Here is a 16,358-nt window from a genome sequence, read left to right as displayed (position 1 = left end):
AAGCCTCCTTAGACAAAGCCCTGTATTTATGAAGCAGACTTTTTCCAGAGCCAAGTAAGTAACAGGTTTGATATTATTTCTTCAAAATACTAGCAGCAATTGAATTGTTTCATAGGCTTATATTACCTGCCAATTTTCCTTTGTTTGAACTAAGGTTGTTTTATAATTATTTCAAGGGGATAAAAATTGTTCCCAGGCTGAAAGTCAGTGTGCCAAGTTACAGCCCAGAGCAGACTTTTATCAATAAACTTTATGCAAACCTGAAAAAACAAGTTTACAATGGAAACACTGACAGAATTTGAGCTATACCAGAACCAGTAAGTTACTGCTTTAAATGGGTTGGAATGATGAGGTTGTTAAATTGGAACACCTTTATGAATGCGACACGCTGATGACAGTTGCTGGAGGTTTTGGCAGCAAGAACTAGGTCTAGCTGAAGAGAATTGTTACTCGAGAGTGTGGGGGAGAGCCCTGTGGCCAGAGAGATCTCTCTGGAGGACTTACATGGCTAATTTGCACGCCAGTGTTTGTCAGCGAGAATGGACCTGGGGTTTTGGTGACAGGCAGGCAGTACAGCAGGTGAAATCTCTGTGAAGAGCCTCCTCCGTTACATACTGGTTTCGGATGCCAGAATTGCATCTCCTTGCACTGGTGTCTGTGCAGGAATTGGGGTGGCCTTGCACTCTTCCCATTATAGATCAAAATCTGTACACATGCTCAAGTTGGGCTTTTTGAACAGATTTGTAGTTGCCAGTGCTGCTCGCTTACCAAGAAGACAGATCAGAAATTCCACAGATACACATTTTAAATGAAAAGTTGTAGTGATTACTGTGTCAGTCATAGGGTTTTTCCTTGTTGCTGTTTTTCTATCAGGAGAAGTTGCTAAATTTCCTAAAGTTGTTTTATTCTGAGTAATTATTCCGGGTGTGATACTGAGGAATCTGAAAGATGTAAATTTGTATATAATTTTAGAAGTGCAATGTTTTGTTTTCATAGACTATCATCTATTGATGTACAAAGTTTGATACCTTCTGATTTTTTATTTTTTTTAATGTTTTTGTGAAAGCAATCTAGGTACACTTCAAGGAGATTTTTTTAAGTCTAAAAGACACTCAAAGATGAGTAACAGTTACTGTTCTCAAAACCACTGTATACTTATGGACCTCAGCAAAAATCACATCTATGTACCTGATAATGTAAACCTGAGAGGGGCGAACATGCAGTGAACGAACAAGGATAAGTAATTCTGTAAAACACAGGTCTCTTGAAGAGTTTTTTCAATGTAAGTTGGCAAGTAATGATCACCACTAATACCGGAACAACTTCCTTACATCAGTGGGTTGGTGATCTGTTTGATTACAAAACTTCTGGCTTAAAACTGGTCAACTGAATCACAAGAATTCTGTGAACTGTTAAGCAAAAGCCAACCAATTAACACTGTTAACTGTTTTTAGTGTGCACACAGTCATCTGAAATGAGATTCTCCAGTGTTCAGCTTTGTCTGAACAGTGAAGAACCGGAGTGTGTGCCTCAACCTTCTGACACCATTTCCAATCTCTTTGTGTCTTCATTCAGCAGCACTCTTCCCTGCTGTGACTAGTAGACGTGAGGGCATTTCTGTCTTGTATTGCCTTTGTGTGCTTATTAAAAAAGAATCAGCAAATCTGTTGAGTGCATGTTTAATGTAACACAGATGTGGGCACACCACCGTTGATTCTGCTTTAAAAATCTTCAGCTTTTTGTATTTCATCAGTGTTGCTTATTATTTACAGAATGTAACTTGAGACAGTAGAACAAATTTTTAGATTAAAAAAATCAAGTTGTGTGGAATGTTTTTAGCTGTCCAGACCAAACAGACCAGTTTGCCAAGGGGTGATGGACTAAATCAGTGCAACTTATGCTAGCACTAGTGGCACTTAGTTGAAAAGCAGCTGACCTTCTTAACACCGAGACGAGAATTATCTTTTATAACCAGGATGAACATTTTAGCACAGAGGAGCAGTGAAGACAGTAAGGACTGTACTTCCTCCATTTAAAAACAAAAACAAAGCCTAAAACCAACCACAACCGAACCCACAACTCGAAAATTGCCAAGTCTTCCAGAAATTCATTGTGGTGCCTAGTACTTTTGTAGTAATAGTACTTTATCTCTGACCTGCTTCTAAGCCAGACCTGCTTCTAACCCAGTGTTCACTGATGTTTCTATGGAATAGGTCTGATTAAAAGGCCCTATTCTTTCCTCATTTTTACAGCAGTCTTCCTTGCAATACTTAGATACCTCTTCTCACGGTACTACAGAGTATTAGAGAAAATAGCACAGTTGAACGTTTATCTGAAAGATGGTTAATCTAAAAACCATTATGCAGTGGTGTTGTTCACTCCCATATGGATGGTTATCTAACTTTCCTGAATGCATAATAGGAAGGTGTCTCAGTAAAAAGTTATTGATTGGCCAGTCGTTAATTAAAAACTACATTATGCTTCAGACATTCACTCTTTAAACTTGTCAATAGAAGTTACGGGTGCTGTAGAGAGGTTTAACAGCCAATGGGGGTTTCCTGGTTAAGTGAAATTTTGCCATTTTACTGCTTTTGGAAGTTAGGAAGTAGGACAAGCAGCAAGATGTGAATTACACTGGTTGGAACCCTTTAATTTAACTTTGCCTCAACATTTTGTATTTCATGAAGACGAACGCATACTTCTGTTTACTACTTTGTAAGAATCTAATATGTAAAAACAGGCACTTATTTGTTCACCTGGTGTAAGTTCAGAAAGATAATAATACTGTCATACAGCTGTACCTGGTACAGATGAATCCTGTTTATATCTAAAAAATCTAACAGGCAGGAGAGGCGACTTGCTCCAGAGTCATAGTATTTAATAGTGAAGTTCTGACTGCTGTACGCAGCTGTTATTCAGTGGAATAATTTTAAGTCATATATAGGTTGTGGAAGTCGTCTCTTTACCTAGTGTTTAGGTTATTCTGATTCGGAGAAATGCTACCAATGGAAGAATACAGTTTTAAGACATTGCACTTTTTGTAGATGAGGAAAACAAACTACCTTTATGTAGCAAATTCCAATTTTCATACTGGCATTTTTTAGCTTGGATGCGTAACACTGTAATTAACTAATGAATGTCTAACCAAAAGTGAAAGCAGGGCAGCAGGACAGGTAAAGCAGTGAGAACATCTGTCAGCAGAAGTAAAACTGAGTATTTGACTGTTAACGTTTTACTGGCACTTTTAACGATAACATTTGTTAAGGTTTCTTAAGCCCCTGCTCTGTTTCACATTCTTTTAGTTGGAGAATTTCTACTCTTCGTTTCATCCTTCCTGCTGACAAACTGACTTTCCATCTTCACATAACCATAGTTCAGCTGAAGTGAAGTCAAGAGCTTTTTGTCTTCTGAAGTTTCTCTCAAAGAGGAGCAGTGACAAGCAGTACTTCTGAGCCTCAGTAATTTGTTATGCAGGTCCAGGGATGTAATAATCTCATGAACAAAATCAGAACTTACCAGCTAGTCATCATATATTAAAAATATAAATTGGCTGATGTTTTTCTCTGCTGTGCTGGAAAGCAAGTTATCTTTGGCTTCTATACCTTGTATGCAAAATACATTGTTGATACCAGACAGAGCAACACTAGCCAAAGCACACCGAGAGGCCAATCACCCAATGGGAGAGCAGCAAAGATGATACTAAGTCATGAATAACATGTAAGAGATTCTATTCTAGTAACATTTAGTGCAGCCAAGAAGGGAAGGGACAAAAAAAAAGTATGTCTGTCAACATTAAAAGGCCAGGATGTCAAAGACTTGAAGGAAAAAAGAGTTTTAAAAGGGTGCATGGGTTTCAAGTCTGGGACAGGACTGGTGAAAGGGAAAGGTAACGGAGGAACAAGGCTCCAGAGAAAACATCTGCAGAAAGTAAAGTTTAGAAGGCAAGTACTCTTGTGTGCTATTGCCAAGCAGCTTAAAAAGAAAACGCGTTGTTACATGGGATTTTTTTCCTGTCTTTTGATCAAAAAGGATAGAAGCAGTTCATTGTACAGGATCTTTACAAAGAGTCAAGATGGGAAGTGGAGAGTACTAATCACAAATGGTGTATTTGGCTTGGAAAATTAGTAACAGCAGTAGCCTGAAAGAGATATGAAAAAGCATGCAGCAGACCCAGAGTGATGCTGTTGGGAAAGGACAGAGAATAAAGCAGGGCTAGGCAGCCTGTAACACAATTCTTCAGGGGTAGGGCGTTCCAAAAGCTTAACGGAATTCAGAATATTATTTTTTAACAAAATACTGCTAAGGGAGGAACCAAGCATGCAGTTCTTTAGCACTGTGGCCAGTATCAACCTCTGATGTCTGTTAGGCCACACGTGTCTTTTTTATTATTGTCATTTTTTAATAGACGCTCAAGAAAGGTAAAGTATGCTAAATCTTACTATGGAGACTCTATCTAACCATGGATTTTTCTTTTGTCTTGTCTTAACTGCGTGTTCCTATTTCTGTAACCCTTCAATTTTCAAACTACTGACACTGTCCATCAATGTGAGCTCTATCTAGGCTGATGCAGTCTTATTTTCTGTAGAGAGGTGAGAAGAAACAGTCAAATCAGTAAAACTCTGCTGGTAAATAGATCCCAAAATCACAGACAGTATCCTCAGTTCAGGCTGCTTCTTACTGTTAATTTAGCACATTGCCCCTTAATTGTAGAAGAAAACTGGGAGATGTTTCTTTGACATGTAAAACCGTATGAATAGACACCATGTCTTCCAGAGCAAGTATTAGAGAATCTGTATGCTGTATTTGTGAAGACCTTGTGTTTTTAAAGGCTTTGTTACTCCTCATACTTCAAATAAAACTTTGTGTGCTGACAGGTTTAAGTGGAAGGAAAAGCGCTGCTGTTGCACTAAGTCATTTTTCTGCATCCATTTTGCATGTAGGACACAAGCAGAGAGAGTGAGGAAGCCACGCTGCTGTAGAGGACCTCAAGGGCTCTTGCCCCGCTATTTAGAAAGTCAAGCGGAAGGACAAGAACAGCTGTTCAAACTGACTGACAACATCCAAGATGAGTTGTAAGTACTGACTTAAGCAGTTACTTTAAGTAGTTCTGTTTGCTGCCATTGTATCTTCATGTCTTTGGGGAAGAGGGACTAAAACTGTTTTATATACACACACATGCATGAACATACATTTTGTTTGTTTTCTTATGGTACCAATTAGTAGCACAGCATGAGTACCTGATGACTTACAAAGTGGCCTGTCTGCTGGTCATAGACAAACATCATTACAGGTGCCACAGGGCTCCTTTGGTTCACTTGTTGCTAACTGCCATTGATCACACATCACACACAGGCTGTGGAAGAACTGGAGCCTTGGTCTGTTGACTCCGGCTCCTATTAATGTCCCTGATTGCCTTCAATCATTACAAAAGATGAAATCTTAGTAAGTTTCTAAGTAATCAATAATCCATTTAACATACATGTCCAACCCTCCATGTGCATTGATAAAACAAGTGCATGTTTAAAGCCTATAGTCGTCTTCCTCTGTAACATCCATACAGGCAGAACTAGTATCTCTTCCCTTATCTGTCCCTTATCTACCATTTCTCACAGCCCAAAGCCTAGGGAGTGGCTAGTGATTCCGTGACAGCAATATGTGAACGACCACTGACAGGCACTCTGAGGTGGCTCTGGTTTAGATTTGAGAGAAGCTAACTTGGATGCCTGTGGTACATGTTATTCCTAAGCTATGGCTGTTAACAATTAATGACCAAAATAACCTGCAAAATGTATTTTTCTCCAGAAAAGTCAATACTGAATAATTTGAATCACTAAAGGACATCTATGTTTGAATGCCCTGGATATGGGTTCATGAAAGCAAGTGAAAACAGTGTATAAATGTTACTAGTGGTCAGGTTTGAGAGCATGAAAAAAAATGGATACAGAGTGAACGCATGGAAAGATAGCTGTACATTTGTTTCTGCCCCTGAAACTCAGCACTGGTGAGGCCACACCTTTAATACTGTATTCAGTTTTGGGCCCCTCGCTACAAGAAAGCCATTGAGGTGCTGGAGCGTGTCCAAAGAAGGGCAGTGAAGCTGGTGAAGGGTCTAGAGCACAAGTCTTATGAAGAGCGGCTGAGGGAACCTGGAGAAAAGCAGGCTGAGGGGAGACCTTATCACTCTCTACAACTACCTGAAAGGGGGTTGTAGTGAGGGGGTGCTGGTCTCTTCTGTCAGGTGGCTGGAGATGGGACGAGACGAAATGGCCTCAAGTTGCAGCAAGGGAAGTTTAGGTTGGATATTAGGAAAAATTTCTTTACTGAAAGGGTTGTCAGGTATTCGAACAGGCTGCCCAGCGAAGTGGTGGAGTCACCATCCCCGGAGGTACTCAAAAAGCATGTAGACAAGGCACTTCAGAACGTGGTTTAGTGGGCATGGTTGATGGTTGGACTCGATGATCTTGAAGGTCTTTTCCAACCTAAATGATTCTACGATCTTAAAGGTTTTTTCTGACCTAAAGAATGCTATGATTCTACAGGAGGTGTCAGTTTGTTGGATTGGGGTCTTAAGACATAATTCATTACTTAACCCAATCTCTACCAGTTACCTGAACAGCTGTTTTCAGTGGAGAGTGTAAGATACTGTGTTTTGCATCTACCACCCATCAAGAGTATCTGCCAAGGCAAAGCAGTTAAAATGGCTGATGGTGAAGCTTGTAGAGGGAGGTACCAATTCAGCAGGGTATCTTAATTTCACCAGTGTCAATGATCAGGCTCTGAAAGCCATGTACCACTCTAGGATCTACCCTCGGTTGCCTGTAAGGAAGTTTGTATTCTGCCACTTGCTTGTGGCCCTGTGATCTTACGCTCTTGTTATCCCGTTTTCATCTCATTTAAGGGCCTTTATCCATATGCAGTCTGGCTCTTAGGGAGAATTGAAAGAGAGCAATTTGTGACCAAAATATTGTCAGCTTTTTCCAAGTGTACCCCATAAGCAGATCAGTGGGCTTTTGTCAAGTCACACTGTTCATTCACTGTGACTTTCACCATTAGGAACATCATTCAACAAGAAAACAGTGTTTCTTGTCATGGAAAATAAGTGCAAAATTATGCCTCTGACTTTTATCCTAGTATCATAATCAGAAACACATTTAAAGACCTGATTATTTGCATATTTTCCTTCAGAGTTAAACCCATAAAAGGGGGTTTAATACCTTGCTCTACTGTTCTAACTAAATGTTTCCACATTTTTTTCCAGTTAGGCTCACTGTTTCACTTCTGGAAAATATTGTGTAATTACTTCCTGATGTTGTTAAAAAACCCACAAATTCTCCAGAGATCTGGTTGCTTCTACTTTGTTCTACTGGATCATGTTTCATTTAATTTTTCATTTTATTAATTTGAGATCTTTTTAATAGTGTAGAAGTATGGGTCTAAAAAAAAAGTAGTACCTTCAAGTAGTATCTTAAAAGGTTAAATACCCATTTTGAGAACTAGACACTGAGAAGAAAGTAACACTTGGCAAGAGAAAATGGGTAATGATGCATGACTCAAACTTAGAACAAAATGTAGAGCTTGAACTACAAATTAGCTAATGTTTCTTTGCTTCACCATTAAATCACTGTCCTCTCTTTCCATTCCTCAAAATACATACATGACACCAGTAAAAATCTTGTATGGAAAATTAAGATATATAATCTGTTGTTCTTGTGCAGAAAATACAAACCTGTAGTCTGATTACCTAATTGCTTCCACTGAACTTTACAGTAGCTTTTAGTCCTTCAGTTCTCTCCATGGATGCCCCCATACAGCGGGCTGTAATACCATACATCAGGAAAACAGCTGTTCTGCTTTTGTGGGTGTACAAAACCTTCTCAAGTTTCTCAACTTTGCTGTGACAATTGCAAAGGACAGTGCCACAGTATTAGGGGTTTCTGATAATTGCCTTCTAATCTTCTTTCCCCGCTGGAAAAGCAGCAAAGAAAGCCAGTGTGCCAGCAAGTTTCCTCTGGTTCCGCTTCTAGTGGAAGTCTGACCTGAGTCAAAGCTAGGGTCTCTGTAAAATACTGTACTTGCTTTTATGTGCCTGTTCTAAGCAAAAAGGCTATTATTCTGCAGGCTATAATGCTGCTCTATTTTAAAATTGTTTTCTATGACACTTCATAAAAAATATTCCTCTCCATCCTAATTAACTTATTTCAAAGACAAAACCTTACCCTGAAGTGTTTGAACTCTGATGGAAAACTGAGAGGCAATTGCTAGTTTCAGTAACTGTTAACATTGTCTTTCACCTAGGTTTTCTGAAGCTGAAATACACATTTTTGTCCAATTGTTTTACTTAAAGGAACACAATTCAATTATCCTATCCTGTAGTTTCACCCAAGGTTAGAGCTGGGCAAAGTGCATTGCAGGCCTTTTTTTTAATAGGATGGCTGTGCTCTTTTTAGCACTTACTTAAACAAAAATGTAAGCTGTTAACTTGAGTAAGCATGTATGCCTTTCTCAAGTTTATGGAAGCAAGAGCATTTGTCAGCTGACATGGCTAGGAGGCACAGGGCAGAGAAAAGACAAGTTCAGTGCAGAATACCATCTTTCAGAGGACTATTAATAGAAAATTACTGGAACTATTCTTTTATATTCTTTTTTATTCTTTTATAAAAAGAAACAGTGATCTGACCTCGTGAAATATTTTTGGTTATTAAAATTCTATTTATAGCTATGGGTTTATTTGCATATAGCTCAAGAGTATTTGTGCAAAGTGTTACTTAAATGGTAGAGCTGACAGTGGTGTTGGAGACGGTAAGCTTTTCTGATCTACCAAAAACTCTCAGGACTGACAATTTTCCTTGATTTCAGAGACAGTGGAGTATTTTGCAGGATGTATTAGGACACCAGCAGACGCATTTGTACAAGCAATCGTTCAGAAAACAGTAATTTCGAACCTACCTGAGAGCTTGAGAATCATAGTTTTACAGATACGCTTCTACTGCTGCTGGTTGTTAACAGAGCATAATTACTCTATTTAGCACCTTTTCTTAGATAGGATTTTGTATTTAATTTTCTGAGTTTTTCAGCATTTTAAGAAAACCACTAATGAGGTTCATTTCAGTAGTAAATCAGAAGTGGGGGAGAAGTGTTTCTGTGTAAAATATCTTACTTCACTTTGGCATTCCTTACTGCTATTTTTTACCCATCAACCTTTTAAGCCATCGTAATTCTCAATATTCTTAACTCACTCTTTCTACCTCTACTATTCATCACTCAGACTAATCTCTCTGGGGAAACCTGCTTGCTGCTTAACCTTTCACCCCTGTGTTAAACAGCTAATTTCTCTTTTCTAGCTACTGATCCAGGCAGCAGGTTAAACTTTTTGTTTTCAAAGGCAAGGGAGGTGTGTGGTAAAAGAAGGCACAGTAGGTTTACAGTGTGTAGTAGGATAATGCTCTTGTCAAAAATGTCTGCAAACCTTTCATATATCAGCAATGGAACTGAACTTAAAATTAAACAAGTATTAGGACGTGTGGTGTTCCAATGCAAGGAAATTACTCTTCTTAAGCCTTGTTAAAGGATATTTTTATATGCCCTTTTAATGTCCAAAGCTAGAAGCCAGGCATTTAGCACTAATATTTGATTTACAGCATGATCTTTTTTAACTGGGTGAGAGGGTACTTCATCAGCTTAATTTTTAGAACAGTTTAAATTAAATACAGATGAATTGTATGTGTTACACTATTAATTTTTCTGAAAGACTTCTAAAGGTCACTCAAAACGTAACAGGTGAAGACATTTGTTAGTTTACTATTTTTAGATTCAAGTGAATAATTTTTCTTTTTTTCTTTTTTGCAGCTTCATAGCAGTGGAAAACATAGACAGCTATTGCGTTCTCATTTCATCAAAAGCTGTTTATTTCCTCAAGAGTGGTGATTACACAGATCGCGAGGCCATCTTCCTAGAAGTCAAGTATGATGATCTCTACCACTGCCTTGTTTCAAAAGACCACGGGAACATGTATATACAGTTGACGAAGAAAGCTGTTAATACAAGTAGTGGTGTAGCAATGCCAGGCCCATCACAACAAAAACCGATGGTAAGGATCTAGCACCTATTGTTTCATTCTTTTCCCCTTTATGCGTGTCCTGGTGCTGAAAGTGTTGTAGTTATTAGTGTTCCGTTCCCTGTGCTGCGTAACAGTGAAAACTTTGTTCTGTCAGCAGTGAAAATAGCTGCTGCAGAAAAGGCTTAGGTGACAATAGAACTTGCTCCCTAAACTCCTGAGAAAAGCTGAAGGCAAAACCTAAAATACTCTGGCAGGCAGTAACGTTACAGTAGGAAATGTGTATTTACCTGAGAAAGGCTTTTAACTTTACAATGCATACATGAAACTTAAGTTCTATTTATTCTAGTCTTCTCATCCTATACATGGTATTTTTTTTACTGCAAGGTATCTAAGATTGGAAAGAGTATTTCTGTCATGCATGTAAAAGTTTATCAGAACTCTCACTTGTAAAACCCATTAGAGGGTTTTTTTGCTTCATTACAGTAGTTGCTCGGGGGTCTGTTTTACAGGCAAGGTTATAAGCTCACCCCTGACCCAAGTGAGTTTACATTCCAAACAGATAAACCAGATAAAAGGTAGGAGGGGAAGCAAAGGAAGTAACTTCAAATATTGCAAGATGTTTCTGTTCTCATCCTAAAATAACTGTCTCTCTTTACCTGTCCCTCCTCCTCTCACTTCTTTATTTCAGCCTCAGCACTGAGAAGAAATCTTCACTGAAACATTTCTGTTCCTTACAGGAGACTTCAAAGCTAATCCTTTCAGTTAGTGAAATGATAACAAACAAATACATTCTGCTTTAGATGACAGCAGTACCACATTAAGAAAAATCACATTTCTTTTTGCAGGTGAAAGTGAAATCTGAAGTTCTTGCAGTAAAGCTATCTCAAGAAATAAACTATGCAAAGAGCCTTTATTACGAACAACAGCTTATGTTAAGACTCAGTGAAAATCAAGAACAATTAGAGCTGGACTCTTGAAACCTCTTCCTTACTGCCAGAGTGAATTGCAAGTATCAGCCTGGAGCCAATGGTATTCTGTAACTAGAGAAAGTACTACGTGGGAAGGAAATAATTTTAGTTTTTAGCTAAATGGAATCATTGTGCATAAGAAAACAAGGTGGGCTTTTTTTTTTTTTTTAAGCATTAGTTGTGTAACAAACATATAGCTGAAATGCATTTGGTTCTGGGAGAAGCCCTGTATTTTGCTAACATGTACATATGTAAAAGTGTTTCATGTAAATAAGAAAGTACAGACTGGGGTGTTGGTATAAACAGAAGTCTGTTTACTGTGTAAAGAAATTAAAGGAGCTATACTGAGTCTCACTGCACTACCTGAACCTAGCCATTCTCTCTCCTTTTTTTCCTTGAAGAAGCTGATTTTTCACAGTCCAGGAATGTAGATGAAAGTTTAAAAAAAAAAAATATTAGGATTTAATTGTAGCTGTTGTTGGAGCACAGACATCCTGTATTTTGGAGCTTTAACACTGTGATCAGGGTGCATTGTTCGGGGTTGTTCGTTGGGGTTGGTTTTGGTTTTTTCTTAAATCACTAGTACAGCTAAATGTAGGCATACCTAGTGTTCCGCTGAAATTTCATCCTCATTTTTAACAAAAATAATTGCATTCTGTTAAATATTGCAGTGAGGACTCACTAATTCAATTACATTTCCAAAATATTAGAAAACAAGTAGCTGATTCTGTTCTGAATACAGCACTCAAACCTAGCAAAGTCTGTATCTCTGAAGGCCCCTGCTTCTAAGTTGTTTTTAAAGTTAAGTGAGTGGCCTTGGAAATGGAAAACAAGTTTAAAGTTCTTTCCTTCACTCAGACTGAGTAAGCGTGTATAGTTGGCCAGTTAGTGTGGACTTCTGCTAGCATTGGAAATGCTGGGAGGAGAGGAAATCACTGCATTATTTGTCTTAACAACAACCTCTTCAAAATTAAACTTCTTGAAATAATAAAAACAACATGCTTTTTCAAATGTTGTACATCAAATCAGTATTTGTCTCATCAACTTTAACCAAGCTGAAAATTGAGGAAGGAGTGTACTTACAAACCTTTATTCACAGAAACTAGGAGATCTCATTTTCATGTTTGCTCCCTTGAGATAGCTCAGCAACTGTGCTGAATGGCTGCATGCACTACGGCATTTTGCCATGCAAGGTTTATGTGTGAATATAGAACTTTACTGAAACTGCTGAATAACCTATGTTCTAAAAGTGTTACTTCGTAAACCTTTGACTAAAAGTAAGGAGACCACTATAGCTTTACTATCAACTTAGTTTACCTTTTAATATCCTTTCATAAAGGCATACAGGAATATTTTTAAACTGAAGGTTAGAATTAAACCAGTTCTCAACTCCTGTAAAGTGAAAGGCAGAGGATTATTGCATAAGGAGAAAACATGGTATCAGTTGATGTGTGTATGGTCTGTGACTGGAAATCAAAATCCATAAAGGTCCATTACGCAAATGAAACTGATTTAATGCATCACTTTTGTATATTTCTCTGTATAATTTTTAAGTAAAATGTAGAATTCAACAAGTGCATTGGCTCAACAGTGCTTTAACATGTCAGTCCTGTTGGACTCTGCTACCACGACTCCCTGCTTCTCTCCCCTGTAAAGTTCTTTTTTAATGCAGCAAATATCTAGCTGCTAAAGATGGTAAGTAGATGGGGAAGGAAAATAAAAAGTAGTTCACTGCTCTCGGTTGAGAATTTACAGGAGAATGGCTTGAATACTTAAGTTTTGTAACAATTATACAAGGAGCTGACATGCAAGCACCTGAAAAAGTAGTTTGATAGTACACCCTCTGAGGTATCTGAACACAGGGAGCCACAGTAGGTAATTGATCTAATTTGTGTGTTTATTTCTTTTGGACTATGCTTAACCTGTTGACTGTTGATAATGATTAAACAGAACATTATTTAAACCTTTGAAAAGTGTACCTACTAGCCTAGATGTGTATGAATACCATGGACCATAACTGGCTGAGGTTATTCCAGTATGATACCATAGTGTTCCTGATACTGTGCTCCTCTTGAGTATGGTGGCTGAAGTTGCTCACTCATCTATAGGCAAGGCCAAATTTTCTCCTAAGGGTACATACACAGTGCTGATTACTAGGAGTGATGTACAGACATAGCTGAAAGAAGCATATTGCCTCATTTAGCATTCCAAAATAAATTGAATCAGAACTTTTTTTTTTTAAGTGCAAATGATGTTATTTATTGCTGTAACCCAACTATTTTTATATAATTTCAGAACTCTTACTGTGGACTTCCTATTGCTATTGGCACCACTAACATTATTACTCAGTGAATAAATATAACTCAGATTACAGGAGCCATACTCAAAAATAGTTTTCAGAGGATGGGGAGAGTAAGTGCAAGTCTCCAGCTTTCACTCAAATTCTTAACAACTAACTCAAACACAAGCTGTAAGCAGACAAGACAACAGAATAGTGCTATTTACCAAATTCTGCACTGTTCTTCAGATTATGAGCCTTATGAAGACAGTATACTTACCACACTTAGCCTGGTTTCATTGGAGGAGGTGTGACTGCTGCAGCAATGAAAGCAGATTCACTTTTCACATTTCAGAAGCTGGGGAGGAAGAAAATTCACTGATGAGAGACAACACTAACACAGCTTTCTCCCCCTGCTCACTGTCTTTAGCACTTAGCCAGTACAACTCAGGGAAGACAATGCTTTTTCATGCCTCTGCTCAAGTCTTTTTAAAAAGTTGTTCACCTTCACCCTCTAATAAAGATTAAATGATATATCAACAATGCAGGTAGTAGTTCAAAAATTCTATAGCCCATGCAGTGATATGCTGAGGTAGAAATACTTTGCTTCAGCCTATTAGCTTTGATTTTACCTATATTTTGCTGAGAACTGTACAACTTCTCTGCCTACCCTGACCAACTTTGTTTTGTTGCTGGAGTTGCTACTGAAGAAATGTAAAATAAAGATTATTGACATAAGAGTTATTTCACAGTAATTCTGGAGAAGTGCAATAAATTTATTCCACCCACACTCTTCCTGTGCCCTTGCTTGCAAAACCATTAATTATGTGCAGGAATAGAAAATTACTGTAGATGACAGGAATGAGTAATTCTCCAACTTAGACATGTGCTTCTTGGAGTGGCAGAACAGCCCTCAAGACTGTTCTTACATCACACAATTCTGATGTTGGAGGTAAAACTTGGACAACCCCCTGGAACGTTGGTTGTCACTGCAGGTCAAACCCAGACTTACACTGCATTTCTCTGACCCAGACACTGAGATAATTATGTCTGAGAGTCTAATTTTCAAAAAGTCGTTTAAGAGTGAGAAATCAAGATGCTAAGTTACTTAAACTTAGAAAAAAAGCACATCTTGTAAAATAAAATCCAGGCGTCTTGCTTACACATCAGATAACCAGCAGGGCTGATATTTAAATGCTTCTGTGTGATAGTAGCACCTCAGAGTACACGTCACCTACCCAAGCTATACAATGCCAGAGTTAAGTCAAACAATACACTTTCAAAAAACCAGCACTTTACGTATTAATATAATTTTATAGGGGAAAAATGCATCCTAATTATTTCTAGCACTTATCCAGACTCATGTGTTCTGCTGTCACTAAAACAAGACAGATTTGTCACTGCATTAGGTAAGCAAGTTTTTAATGTGCAAGATATGCAGAACCCCACAGATGGCGATGTCATTTTATTCTAGAAGCAATTCTGGACAAGCAGAACTACAAAAGTCCTTTCTGTTCTGACCTAAGTCCACAGCTGTGGCTGCAAACTTCTGTTTTGCTGCCCTGTATCTGACAAAGCAATCAAAACACAGAGAATTACTATTTTGGATCATATTGGTTTAAGCTCTATGATGCACTCATCGCTAACAGGAGTGTGACAAGGCCAGTAAGAGACGTTTTTGCTAAGGAAACAGTATTACTGGTAAACAAGCTGGTAACGCAGAATTATAAAGATACAGGGAACATCTGCATAATATGGCTGCTAAAAGAGGCAAACCCCACACCACTCACCAACAGATGATTTTTGTAACCAAATTTAATTCCTGGAGACGGTCCTCAGCTGGTAGCAGGATCTAGCACAGTACAGGTGGGATGAGAAGATAAGGTGTCCGCCTGCTTGCTGCCTCTGGAAGAAGAGAAATTAATCAATCACTTTCTGAAGTCACAGAACAAACTGGAAAAAAAGTTCATTAACTTTTAGATACTTTACTCAAACCAGGGGTGAGGTTCTACATGTACTTATGTATCTTACTAACTATGGTATGATCAGGCTGAAAACAGACTTTTTGTTATAGTCATTACTAGATCATAAACAATTCTGTTACCTACTTAAACTTAGCCATTTATAACTAAAGTCTAGGCAGTGCAACAGGAAATACAAAATGAGGTATGCCTGAAATGAGGTAAACAGCATGCAAGAGGTGACCAACATCTTTCCCTTCCTTCTGCTCCTGACTAGATTTCCAATAAATCAGCTAGATAATATTTACTAGCTGAACAGCTTGTCATGAATGCTGTTTACCAAAAAAGTGCAGTGCTTACATTTTTGTGGAGAGAATTTAAGTGGCTAAATGGTCCACATCTCAAAACAGAAAAATAATCATCACATTTCCCTATGACAAGGTGGTTTTGATCTATGTGCTATCCCATTTCCTAGACTGCATGCTGGTTTTCAGCATTTATCTATTTTCTCACCAATAGAATACTTGCACTTTCTAGGATCCTAGGCCAACTATATGTATTTTTTAACAACTTCTTTTTCTCTGTAATACAGCTTAGTACTGACCTGTTTTCTACAGCATGCAAACCACTAGATGATGACTCCTCTAGGAATAACCTTGCTTGCTCTGCTTCTCTTCTGAGAAGAATGTGCCTCTATTTGCTAATCACAATTTCACCTCTGGTACCTGACTCTGAAAAAGCAGGTTTGGAGGAGTATACTCTCTTCAGGTTACAGGCTGCTGCAAAGACACTAAAAAAAAAAAAACAAACCACCAAACAAAAAAATACATTTTAATTAAGTCAACAGTTGCTCAAAATGCACTTACACAACTTGGTTTCTTACAAAGAATAACACTTTGTGTGTGTATGCTTAAATACTTCTTTTTTAATATATACACCACCACCCCCCAAATGTATGTATATACATCCATACTCATACTTTTTTTTTTTTTTAACTTGTGTTGAAAAGTGGTGGCCATACTCCAAACTCCTTTATTCTTAAAAGTATGGTTCTTAGAAAGAAGGAACACATAGTCTTATTTTTCGGGGGGGGG

General features: G+C 38.1%; 1 protein-coding gene across 1 annotated transcript in view; it reads left to right on the top strand.

Annotated features, from left to right (window-relative positions):
- The window catches only part of VPS13D (vacuolar protein sorting 13 homolog D (S. cerevisiae)), a 109,988-nt gene extending 98,604 nt beyond the window's left edge, over positions 1-11,384 (top strand). Inside the window, exons 68-70 of the mRNA XM_010577296.1 lie at positions 4,941-5,072; positions 9,847-10,087; positions 10,903-11,384. Of these exons, the coding sequence (XP_010575598.1) occupies positions 4,941-5,072; positions 9,847-10,087; positions 10,903-11,034 (505 nt within the window). The 3' untranslated portion in view covers positions 11,035-11,384. The remainder of the gene's footprint in view (positions 1-4,940; positions 5,073-9,846; positions 10,088-10,902) is intronic.
- The last annotated feature ends 4,974 nt before the right edge of the window (positions 11,385-16,358 follow it).

The sequence above is a fragment of the Haliaeetus leucocephalus genome, unplaced genomic scaffold (genome assembly GCF_000737465.1).
Source record: "Haliaeetus leucocephalus isolate CR32 unplaced genomic scaffold, Haliaeetus_leucocephalus-4.0 Scaffold556, whole genome shotgun sequence".
NCBI lineage: Eukaryota > Metazoa > Chordata > Aves > Accipitriformes > Accipitridae > Haliaeetus > Haliaeetus leucocephalus.
The sequence above is the reverse complement of the archived record's forward strand: the minus strand, read 5'-3'. Positions and strand labels throughout refer to the sequence as shown.